The following is a 12,852-nucleotide window of genomic DNA, read 5'->3' on the forward strand; positions in this document are numbered from 1 at the left end:
TTTTGTGCCAAATTGCTACCACTTCATCAAGGTATGTATTGAAGAAATTTGCATAAAGCTACATTAAACAACGATTGGGGTGGTGTTAGTCCTAACTGGAGGTTCACAAAAAAGAAGTTTGCTACAAGAAGTAGTCCAATTGGGATGGGACCGAAGTTTTCACATAGATTAGTATCTTCTACTGTAGGTAAGTACTCCAAAATAGAGTAAAATTCATTGTACTTGTAACTTCTATTTTTATTAGTGGATTTTTGGAGAGTAGTGACCTAAATACTTACAGGATGGAATTTTGCAAGCGAAAGTTTTCCCGTCAGGATCAAATCAATGTGTCAAACTTTTTTTTTCCGCTGCATTCAACTTTAGTTTGGTGATTTGATTGTATTGATTTTACATGTAATTGAACTAAAAATTCTCAAGTTATTGGTTAATTACCGGTGCTCAAAATCTTAACCCAACCCAACAATGTAGAATTATACATAGTACGTAGTATGTATTTTCTAATTCACGATTATACAATATTTAAATTTGAGCTACCGCCAGCTTTTATTCCTTTTATAAGACCATTATAGCATTTAAGATTGGCAACTAATCTCCTCTTTTAATTTATATACGACTTTTGTTATTTAATAACCTTACAACAACGCGTGACCGATTAGGGTATACATGTGATACTCACTTTCCCTATGGTTTCTTTATGACTTGTACAGTCTTTGGTACTTGGGTCAGTGGTAATGCTCGTGGAGTTGCAATTTTTTTTATTATATATGTTTTCAATTCCCTGTTTCTCATGAATTTTTAAGTAGGAAAATCCAAAGAGGCAGGGCAGGTGATAACAACTGGACAGCAGTAACTAGGAACTTTCATGGGAAACTTTTGCAAAACAGCGTGTTATATGTATAATTGAAGGTTTATTTGGTGGTGTTGGTACAATTCAAACAGCTATCTTTGTAATAACTTTTCGTGACAACAACTGGCTACAGCTTATTACATGACTCGACCTTCCTATGGCCTTTCCTATGCTTTGTGTCTTCACACCCTAATTGCCTAGTATAAATACCAGCCCAAACTAGTTCTGCCAACACCAATCTCTTCACTCAGTAAACTTCACTTACATTACAAATAGTCAAATACAGAAATACTCCAATTTTCTTATCACCCATTAACATAGAATTCATGGCTTCTATGACTTCTTCAAGTGCTTCTTTAATCCTTCTAGTGCTTCTTCTTGGGTCAATGATGGTTGCCTCTGCTGCTAACTTGAACCAAAACTTTGACATTACATGGGGAGATGGCCGTGCTAACATAATCAACAATGGTGAGCTCCTTACTCTCTCACTGGACAAAACTTCTGGCTCAGGATTCCAGTCCAAGAATGAATATCTATTTGGAAAGATTGATATGCAGCTCAAGCTTGTCCCTGGAAACTCTGCTGGCACTGTCACTGCCTATTATGTAAGCTTTTCTGACACTAGTGCTTCATTCTATTTTAAACAGGACTACATGTTCAATAGCAAATGCTTATGTCTGTGTCTGCAGTTGTCCTCGAAAGGAACAACATGGGATGAGATAGACTTTGAATTCTTGGGGAATCTGAGTGGTGATCCTTATATACTTCACACTAATGTGTTCAGCCAAGGCAAGGGCAACAGAGAGCAGCAATTCTACCTATGGTTTGACCCAACTGCAGATTTTCATACTTATTCCATACTTTGGAATCCCCAGCGCATTATGTAAGTATTGCACCAATTTCTTACTAGTTAAAATTTATGTAGCTGTTCCAGTTTTTTCCCTATACACTATGTATTGACTTTTTCCTTTTTCATCTCAGTTTCTCTGTGGATGGCACTCCCATTAGAGAGTTCAAGAACTTGGAGTCAAATGGTGTTCCATTCCCAAAGAATCAACCAATGAGGATATACTCTAGCCTCTGGAATGCTGATGATTGGGCCACAAGGGGTGGACTCGTCAAGACAGATTGGACACAAGCTCCTTTCACTGCTTCCTATAGAAACTTCAACGCAAATGCTTGTGTTTGGACCTCTGGGGCGTCCTCCTGCGGTTCAAACTCTCCCTCTGCTACTTCTAGCAATAATGCTTGGCTCTCACAAGAGTTGGATTCAGCGAGTCAGCAGAGATTGCAATGGGCGCAGAAGAACTATATGATATACAACTATTGCACAGACTCAAAGAGGTTTCCCCAAGGCCTTCCTACAGAATGTACCACATCCTAGACAAAAATAGGACAAGGAACCTTGTGTCAATTCTTTTATTTTTTAATTTTTGTAACTCTTCGATTAAATTCATATTCTCTATGTACGTTGTAACATACTTATAATAGGAGTAATTCTTTTATTCTTTTTGACATATTTGTAAGTTGCACGCTATGGGCTGTTGTTTGCTTCTTTTAATTCATGTTTATTGAAAATGGTAAGACAAAATAAATGCAGAGGACCATTAAAGACTACAACAATGCTGCTAACACGAGAAGTTTTACAAAATTTTTTTATTAATTTGTTAAGATGGTTGATTGAGATTTGTCAAAATCACTTTTATATGGAACCACTATTGACATCTTATTTGTACATTAATTACCACCTTAATATGTTATTAAGAGTGCCTTTGGCTGGCCCGTTTTCAGGCACGTTCACGTTTGCGTTTTTTTTTTTTTTTTTTTTTTTTATAGAAAGGTACCATCCTATCTACAGGAGTGAGTGGTAAATTTATTGTATTTTTAAACTTATTGTAAAGCACTATTGAAATGTTTAAAGCTCCAAATCATATATGGAGGCGGTAAGAGTACTATTGTAAAGCAATGGCATTGTCCCATCTTCACAATAGAGAGAAGATATCAAGCTAGATTTAAATGCTCATCTCCCATTTGTTAAAAGCAAAAATAAAATCAATCAGAGTAAACGTATGAATTAGTGATCAAATTGCATTAAACAGACAAAGATTTATCAGGGTGGAGGCTGTGGAGCAAAGCTTCCCAACAAAAAGTGGAGGGTAGAGCATACTTTTCTAAAACAAAAATTATTATTATTTTATAATTTGATAGTTACAACAACAAATAAGAGATTTGATTCTTGAACATTTTATTAAAAATATCATAAGGTATCAGTTAAGTTATAAAGCAATGTAGAGCATACCTTTGCAAAGCTATTAACTTAAACATTGTAGTATTTATATAGGCCAGTACTGCACCAATGCCACCTAAGTCACCTTCTTCATTTTCAGGTGTTCTAAGGTCTTTCTTCTGAGTTCATCATCACTATATCTACCGTGTAATTACTTATTATATTCCTCGTCAAATTATATTTATGATTTAAAATTTCTTTTTAGTTTTTACATCATTGGGATTGTCAATTAATTATGATATTTAGATGGATGACATCTATTCCTACGGTCTAATAAGCAAATGACCTTTCTCCAAAAAAAAGGGTAAGCAAACGAACTAGCATAAAACATATATGATGTATGAGGAAGAGGACCTTCAAATTTCAAATATGCAAATAAAGGAATCATTCCAAATTAAACACTAAAATCCTGGAATCAACACTTCTATAAAAATCCTTGAATCATGTTTTTTTCAATGACTCTTGTTGAATCTGTTTTGATTTGGTACTTGGTAGTATTCTACATGGAACATACTCCCCACCTAATGGACAATAATCATCACTAACTGGGTGGTAATTCTCGAGTATTATAATAAGTTTTTCCTAAAATAATACTCTAGCTTGTACTGTTTTTAAAAAGGATTTCTCAAAATAATTTTGTACAAAATTTAGCTACAAAATTTATTGTAGCCTAAGACTACAAATTTATTTAATAAAATAAATATTACTACATATTTTGAAAATCTAATTATTGAATTACATGTTCTTTACACTCTTAATACATATGTCAAATTTTATATTAATCGGATATTATTTACCATATGATCTATAAGCTTATATTTTATGCATAATTTTAAACTACAAAAACTTACAATTTAACAATTTATTGATGACATAGTTATTAATCTTTAATTTTTTATAAATTTTGCAAGCATATAGGATATAAGAAAAAGATGTAATCCAATGATGGATTTATCAAAATTCACTTCCAATAAAAAAATATTAGGCAAGTTTGTAACTTTAAATTACAACTAATTTTATAACTAAACTTTTTTCATAATTCTTTCGATTCAATTCATAAGCTAGGTCCGGTAATAAGCCCAAAGCCTTTAATAAGCCCAAAGCTACAACAAGCCCAAAATTCATTTAGACCAGCACAACAGCATGATCAGGTACGTGTGGAGTACTAAAAGACTCCACATATGAGCGTAGGATCAAGAACTTAGTGCAAGACTAATCAGGAAAAGCTAGTCTTACACATACACAACCATACACACATGCCACTTTTGTACAGAAATAAGTCACAATTTCCAAGTTCAAGTTGGAAAAGTTGTAATTGAAAGTCATGACTTCAAGTACAATTTTAGCCAAAAAAGACTAATGTAAGCGTGTGTGAGTAAGAGATATTAGCCAAAAGTTAATTAGTTAAGCGAAGTAGTCAAACAAGTTATTAGTTGTTTAAAGAACCAATCTTTTGTAAACCTGAATTAGAAAATTCCAAAAAAAAAATTAAAAAGAAAAACAAAATAACATTAGAACGGAAACAACATTATTTTGGAAAAATTATTTTTCAAAACATCAATCATGAAAATACTCTTTTTTTGTACTGCCTTCTCCTCCCTTTAATTCTGACATCAATTGAGGTAAAGAGGAATCCAACTCAAATTCTCTTTTAAATGAGAAACAATAAATCAGCGATAAAACTTTTATTATTATTTGTTGAAATGATTGATTGTAAGTGATGAATAAAAAATTTTGTGGATCCATGCAATTGTCCACTTCTTATAGACATAATCAACCACTTCAACAAATTATGAAAAAAAGTTACAATGAACCACACTCATGACTACAAAGCTCCGTGTATCTCTTTCTTTCTTTCTATCCCCTCCCCCTCCCACCACCCACTTTTTTTTTTTTTACTACATAAAATGCGCCGGATCCCGTCTCTCTTTCTTCCCCTGTACGTACGGTTTTTATTTTCCATTATGACAATAAGACGGGCTTCGATCCCCATCATAGTGGCAATAAAGAATATCACATTATTCCAATGAGAAAGAAAATAAAAATGGCCCAATTTGCGCTAGGTAATATCCAGGAAAGTACTTGTATTTATTTTGAAAAGCAGATGGAGTCACAGGAACTGTATTTATGTCATGGATGGAGATATCAGCAAAGGCAAACGTGTGAATTTTCACTTTTCCAGGTGCTCCTATTATGTCTTTAAAGTCCCAATTGGTGGAGGTGGTTGTGATTTGGGAGTATTAGTTGGACTTGGAACAGACAATAGCGCCCAATAGGAGTATTACTTTGAACCCTATGAAGCTGGGCTGGCGCCTAAACAAAAGAAAGAGAGATGTGAATTGAGCAACAATAACTTTGACCTTTTCTTCTCAAAAATAATTCAAAACGCGTACTATAGGACAAAAAATTAATGATATTCGTTTGGTTGTGTTTGGTAGTGCGATCTTTACAGCTAATTTTACACTTTCTTAAAGGCAACAACTGTCTACAACTTAGCTGACTGGACATTCCCATGCATTTTCCTTTACTTTTGGATACCCTTAGTAACCTGTCTACTGTGTTCTCACTATAAATACCAATTAATCCAAGATCCTAAGCACACTCATCCTTCACTTCTAAACCTCATATACTCATACGTAAAATACTACTAGTTACTACTACTAGTATTTGCTTACCACCCACTACAAATCCTCTCCATGGCTTCTTCTTCCACTTCTTCAAGTGTTAAATTGATGCTTCTTATGCCTGTTCTTGTTAGTTCTTTGATAGTTGCTACTGTTGGCAACTTGAACCAAGACTTTGACATTACATGGGGAGATGGACGGGCTAACATACTCAACAATGGTGAGCTTCTTACTCTCAAACTAGACAAAGCCTCTGGCTCAGGATTCCAATCCAAGAATGAGTACCTCTTTGGAAAGATAGATATGCAGCTCAAGTTAGTTCCTGGAAACTCTGCTGGCACTGTTACTGCCTACTATGTAAGTTTTCTTGTAGAGTCAGTATTTGCACATACCATCAACACAAATTTATGTTCGTTTACTTATCCATTTGAATGTCTGTGTTTACATACAGCTATCTTCTAAAGGATCAACATGGGATGAGATAGACTTTGAGTTCTTGGGGAATCTAAGTGGCGATCCTTACATCCTTCACACTAATGTCTTTAGCCAAGGCAAAGGCAACAGAGAGCAACAGTTCTATCTCTGGTTTGACCCAACTGCAGATTTTCACACTTATTCCATCCTTTGGAATCCCCAGCGCATTATGTAAGCTCTCCTTCTCCTTCTACCTATTCATCTTCTAATGAGTAATACAATGTACACAACATTTCTCATAACGCATAACATGGTCTGCCTGATGTGATTGGATCAAGTCACATTCACATGAGTCTACTACTGGTGTCACGTTTTTTTATAAATAAATCATACAAGACCATATTATCAGCTGTGAAAAATGTTTCCCCTACACTTATTATTTTCCATTACATGAGTAGTCTTTTTGTTTCCTTCCCAGTGTACATATAGTCTCACATTTTTGAACTGTTATTCAGATACTCTGTGGATGGCACTCCCATTAGAGAGTTCAAGAACTCAGAGTCAGTAGGGGTTCCATTCCCAAAGAACCAGCCAATGAGGATATACTCAAGTCTTTGGAATGCTGATGATTGGGCAACAAGGGGTGGACTTGTCAAGACAGACTGGAGCCAAGCACCCTTTACTGCGTCCTACAGAAACTTCAAAGCTGATGCTTGCACATGGTCTTCTGGAGCATCATCTTGTAGTTCAACTACTCCTTCATCTTCCTCCAATAGTAGTTTATGGCTTTCACAAGAGCTCGACAGTGCAAGTCAAGTGAGGCTGAAATGGGTGCAGAAGAACTACATGATATATAATTACTGCTCAGACACTAAGAGGTTTCCCCAGGGCCTCCCTCCTGAATGCAGTGCTTGACGGAGACAAGGATCATCCTTTACGTATATAGATTCTTTTATTATATATTAATCTATTCATGTAATTTCTAGGATTCAATTCTTTCATTATTGGCCTATTTGTCATCAATCCTATGGAAAAATTCAATTGATTTTTTTCTCTACTACATTCCAGTGCTGTTGAATCTTGGCGAGCTTATGGTTAAATTGACTTGTATCCATATAAAAAAATAGTAATGGTATTTCAATGATAGAAAGAAGTTAATGAATGTCTTAAGAGTATTGGTTTAAAAAAAAATTATTGAAAAAGAAAAAAAAAATTATACTTTTTATATTTTCTATAAAAATAATATCAAATTTTTTTTTAAAATTGTTCACTAACAAATGTCTTAAGCATCATTAACAGGACCTTCAATGAATAAACAAATAAATATATGCTTAATGTGAAATTTTAAGTAGCAAACAAAATTAAGAGTTATATTAACAATTGCCTTTAAGGCAATTATTAATAAATTATTATAAAAAAAAAATTTTGACACTAGTTTTATGAGAAATATAAAAGACCATCAAAAAAAGTAATTTTTTTTTTCCTCCTTCTTTTCCTACTAAAAGTTTCTAAAACTGTTTCTTAAACCAATATTTTTAAGGCATTCGTTAACTTTTCTCCAAAATTAATTAAAACTATCTTCTACAGCATTTTAACCAAATTTTAAGGTCCTATAAAATGTTGGCACTTCAATCGTGATCAAAGTTATTTTATAGCACTAGGAATGAAGATGTTTATTAATTAATCTAGTCTAATGACAATCATTTAAGGGTCATGTTAATGGATATATCCTTAGGGAAATTGTTAATAAACTATATTAGGAAAATTTTGACATTACTTTCATAGAAAATATAAAAAGCTATAAAAAAATTAATTGATTTATTATTTTTCCATAAAATGTTTCTAAAAATAGTTACTAAACCAATACCTTTAAGGCATCCGTTAACATCTATTTAAACATCGATTTAAAAGAAATTAATGCGCTGTATGTTCTTCATAATGAGTCAACACTATGCAAAACAATTACAAACAAACCTTAGTTCCAAAATTTTTATGGTTTGGTTATGGATTTCAACAAATTATTTAGAATTTGTTGCACATGGTCTATTTCCTTAATTTACACATCTTTTTTTACTACTACTTATGTTATTTTGTATCTTCTTCTATCATTTTATGTTCTCTCAACTTGAATTAACACTTTTTTTTTTATTATCAATGCATTAATCACTCTCTTCTAATGACTAAACCATGTCAAACAACTCACCCATCTTTTCATCAACATGGATCAATACTACGCAAAACAAATTTAATGGTTACAAATCCATACAAAGTCTCAAATGCAGCAGGTATTTCTACATGGACACTTAAATATTGTAGGATAGACTTCATAGTTCCATAATCTCATAACATTCTTTGGGTACCTCCAAGAGCAGTAGGTATTCTCATTTTTTCTTAGATATTAACTGAAACCGCAAGAGCTCTATCATGTGTAAATGAGACGTAGCAAAAACAGTTTAGTTAAGAACTAGAGATTAAGATGCATAGCAAAAGTCCCTTAAAAAAAAAAAAAAAAAACCTACATCTGGATCCCACTAGATAACCCACTGCACCCACTGCACTGTATCAAGTCACTAGTATACTTAATGTAGCTGCTTCAACCAACACCTACAAATTAATACAAAAAAGGTAAAACATAAATACAAATCTTTAGCAACTTACACTAGATTTTTTAATTAAATCCAATCACATAGTTGTATTAAATTAAATTTTCCTTAGAAAATATAACATTGTTTATGTTTTAAGCCTATGCATCCATTGCTTCACATATGGGAAATAGAAATCCTTGACTTGGAAGATATAGAATCAAATTGCAATCATCTTTTTTTTTTTTCTTTTTTCTTTTTTCAATAATGAACTTTTCAAAATTAACTTTCTCATGGTAAACTACCCAGCGGAATAAGTTTGATCGATTAAATTTAGGACCATTTTGATCGCAGAACCACATTGAGAAGATTCATGTTTTGAGTAACATCTACAAGTCCATTTTTATTCACAATAAGATAAAAGAAAGGAAGATATCAAGATTCAAGAACGACCCATGATTATCAAAAAGAAAGAAAGAAATAGAAATACCCATCACTTTCATATATATCATTCCCAGATCACTTTCATGCCTTGATATAGCAACTTCATCAAGAACGTGACAAGGATATTGAATCAAACCTTTTGATTTCCGCTTCAACATGATCATCATATAGGCTAGCTCAAGGACGGAACCAGGATTTGAACCTGGGGGGGGGGGGGGGGCGGGGCGCCAAAGCTTAAAACAACTTTTTTTTTTAATGAAAATAAAAACTAACACCTATTTCATATTCAACAAAATACTACATATAAAATAATGTTTCTTAAACATTTGATATTATAAAAATATCGACAAAGTATAACATACAAAATAAGTGTTTTTTAAACATTTCAACACATTTATCAAAATGGAACTCGACGCTCTTTTAAGTTTCGAAAGTCATCTATGATTGAACAAAATAATAATAATGAACAAAAAAAAGTTGGAAAAGAAATAAATTTAAAGGATGGATTTAAAATCTTACCGAACCCAGAAGAAGAAGTTCTGTTGGGAACATTATTTAGGAAATGAAATACAGACCTAAAACTACCCCCACAAACTCTATAGTCTATGGCATGCGAAAGAGATGAAGTTACGAGTAAAAAAGGGCGAGTAGATGATTAGTATAACATCAAGTTCGCAACAAAAGAGAGAATAGCTTACCTTAAATTCAATAAAACTTCCAAAATGAGAGCCATGTTTTGACCAATATTCCTAGCTTTTCTTTTCTTTTCTTTTTTTTCTTTTTTTTCTTTTTTTTTTTTTTGTGGGGGTACTAGCTTTTTCATTGCCCCCCCCCCCCCTGCCCTTATGTAGGTCCGTCCCGCTAGCTACCTACTAGCTAGGCTAAAATATGGTTGAGAGGTATTTTAAAATACCTCATAGATTATTTGGACTTTCAATGGGAGCTCTTGGGGGCTTAGGGTTTCCTTTTCCTTTGCTTCATTTGAACAATGGAAAAGGACCCTAAGGCCTAAACCCCAATTCTATTTTCCGCATACCCTCTCTATTTATAGGATTCCTGTTTCCCAGTTGCATTAGTAGCCCTCACTTAGAGCATTCTTATCAAGAAAGGCAAATGCTATAAATGCTAAAATTTAACATGCAAAATGCTATAAATACTAAAAAACATACTCCATCAATACTCTCAAATCTTATTTATTTTGCAATCCAACTACAATGGACTGCTATGTCTAGCAGCCCACTGTAGCAAGATTGTAAAAAAAAAAATATTTGTTTAATGATAGTTATTTGAAAACATAAAAAGAAAGAATAAAGAAAACATAAAGAAAGAATAAAAAAAGAATATTTAAATGAAGTGGTAAAATAATAGAAGTTTTGATGTTTGGTGAATTGTATAGTGGTATGTTAAAATTGATAAAGTAAGATTTTGAAAGGGTAAATGCTAAAATATTTAGCATTCTTGATAAGAATGCTCTTACCCCTGTATGCAAATTGCAAACGCTACGTTCTTGCTAACAACAGTAAATTCTTTGCTTTAAAAAATAAAAAAGGTTTGGCTAGAATTTAATTAATCTCTTGATTTTTATTTTACCGGTCCCAATCCTGTGGGATATGCAAAAAAAATTGATTATTTGTTTTTTTTTGTTAAGTAAAAACTAAAAATATTAGATGAGACTATGGTTTTAAAAACCGAATTTGCCTCTGGTTCTCGGTTTTTCCTAGTTTTTCACCGATTTTATTCATTTTCTCAAACCAGACTGGTCCCCATTTCTCAGTTTAACCGGTCGGACTAGCCAATTCGATCCAATTTTTAGAACCATGGATGAGACTCATAAGTGTTAGTTTCAAATCCTTCTTAAAATGTTGTGATTATTTTCTAACAAAATATAGTTAATACATTATATTAGATTTCCTAAATTAATCTATCTATATTTATTATTTGAAAGTATTTTAAATTTTGTAAGTTTTTTTCTTCAAGGAAATAGAAAGCATTTTATATACAATTATTATATAAAACGAAATATTTTGTAAATAATATAATGTGTGGTTGGAATTTATTTCTAGTACTTCTTACGAACGGTTCATCCTCTATACATCTTGAATGACCAAAAAATGTAATATATATAAAAGTAAATCCATTACTTATATTAGAATAAAATACATGACTTTAATAATACATAAAAATGTGTAATTTTTTCAGGAACCTACCAACATTACGTTAAGAATGTGACTTAATTGTCAATGATGCAACTCCTCTATCTACACAAACCTCTCATTCCAAAGCATCACCAAAATAGATTGAAATGGATCCAACGGACCAAGCTAGACCTAATGGACTAAAGTAAACCGAATGGACCGAAGTAGACTGAATGGACCAAGCTTAATTGAATGGATTGAAGTGGACCAGAATGGACTAAATGTACAGAAGTGAACTGAAGTGGACCAAAATTGACCAAATAAACCAAAATTGAGCGAAATAGATCATATGGACCGAATTCACCGAATGCTATGCCAAAATAGATCAAATGTTAAATTAATATTTGAAAGTTTCATTTTTGTCAATTTACACTCTCACTTTGTAAAAATGAGTTAATTTAATCCTTCCATCCAATTCAATTAGTAAGCAAACAGCTTACCCATTTTTTTATTAAAAAATTAAATAAAAAATTCATGAGATATTACTTAATAGATATTATATTTTTTAAATATATATGTTTAATGACTAAATTTGTTAACAAATTTAGATAGATATGCAGCTCAAGTTAGTTCCTGGAAACTCTGCTGGCACTGTTACCGCCTACTATGTAAGTTTTCTTGTAGAGTCAGTATTGCACAATCCATCAACACAAATTTATGTTCTTTACTTATCCCTTTGAATGTTTGTGTTACATACAGTATCTTCTAAAGGATCAACATGGGATGAGATAGACTTTGAGTTCTTGGGAATCTTAGGTGATCCTTACATCCTTCACACTAATTCTTAGCCAAGGCAAAGGCAACAGAGAGCAACAGTTCTATCTCTGGTTTGACCCAACTGCAGATTTTCATACCTATTCCATCCTTTGGAATCCCAGCGCATATGTAAGCTTCCTTCTTTTCTATTTTCTCTCATTAATAATAATGTAACACAATTTTATCATAATTTCTATGTGATTGGACTAGTCACATTCACATGAGTCTACTACTGGTGTCACTTTTATTTATACACAAATCATCAGGTTGTGAAAAATGTTTCCCTAACTTATTATTTTCCATTACATGAGTTGTCCTTTTGTTTCCTTCCAGTGTACATATAGTCTTAATTTTTTTAACTGTTATTCAGATACTCTGTGGATGGCACTCCCATTAGAGAGTTCAAGAACTCAGAGTCAATGGGGTTCCATTTCCAAAGAACCAGCCAATGAGGATATACTCAGCTCTGGAATGCTGATGATTGGGCAACAAGGGTGGACTTGTCAAGACAGACTGGAGCCAAGCACCCTTTACTGCTTCTACAGAAACTTCAAAGCTGATGCTTGCACATGGTCTTCTGGAGCATCATTCTGTAGTTCAACTACTCCTTCACTTCCTCCAATAGTAGTTATGGCTTTCACAAGAGCTCGACAGTGCAAGTCAAGAGAAGCTAAATGGGTGCAGAAGAACTACATGATATATA

The 12,852-nt window shown here is 33.0% G+C and overlaps 2 protein-coding genes and 1 pseudogene across 2 annotated transcripts; all 3 read left to right on the forward strand.

Annotated features, from left to right (window-relative positions):
• The first annotated feature begins 1,060 nt into the window (after positions 1-1,060).
• Positions 1,061-2,366, forward strand: LOC112028319 (probable xyloglucan endotransglucosylase/hydrolase protein 23). The gene is made up of 3 exons (XM_024060987.2): positions 1,061-1,452; positions 1,537-1,730; positions 1,829-2,366. The coding sequence occupies exons 1-3, from the start codon at positions 1,174-1,176 to the stop codon at positions 2,229-2,231; spliced, it is 876 nt and encodes a 291-aa protein (XP_023916755.1). The 5' UTR covers positions 1,061-1,173; the 3' UTR covers positions 2,232-2,366.
• A 3,357-nt stretch (positions 2,367-5,723) lies between these two features.
• Positions 5,724-7,232, forward strand: LOC112028318 (xyloglucan endotransglucosylase/hydrolase protein 22). The gene is made up of 3 exons (XM_024060986.2): positions 5,724-6,115; positions 6,210-6,403; positions 6,688-7,232. Exons 1-3 carry the CDS (start codon positions 5,831-5,833, stop codon positions 7,085-7,087), a joined length of 879 nt encoding a protein of 292 aa, XP_023916754.2. The 5' UTR covers positions 5,724-5,830; the 3' UTR covers positions 7,088-7,232.
• A 4,712-nt stretch (positions 7,233-11,944) lies between these two features.
• Positions 11,945-12,845, forward strand: LOC136064570 (xyloglucan endotransglucosylase/hydrolase protein 22-like; annotated as a pseudogene).
• The last annotated feature ends 7 nt before the right edge of the window (positions 12,846-12,852 follow it).

Source organism: Quercus suber, unplaced genomic scaffold (genome assembly GCF_002906115.3).
Source record: "Quercus suber isolate HL8 unplaced genomic scaffold, Cork oak 2.0 scaffold_708, whole genome shotgun sequence".
In the NCBI taxonomy this organism is placed as follows: Eukaryota; Viridiplantae; Streptophyta; class Magnoliopsida; order Fagales; family Fagaceae; genus Quercus; species Quercus suber.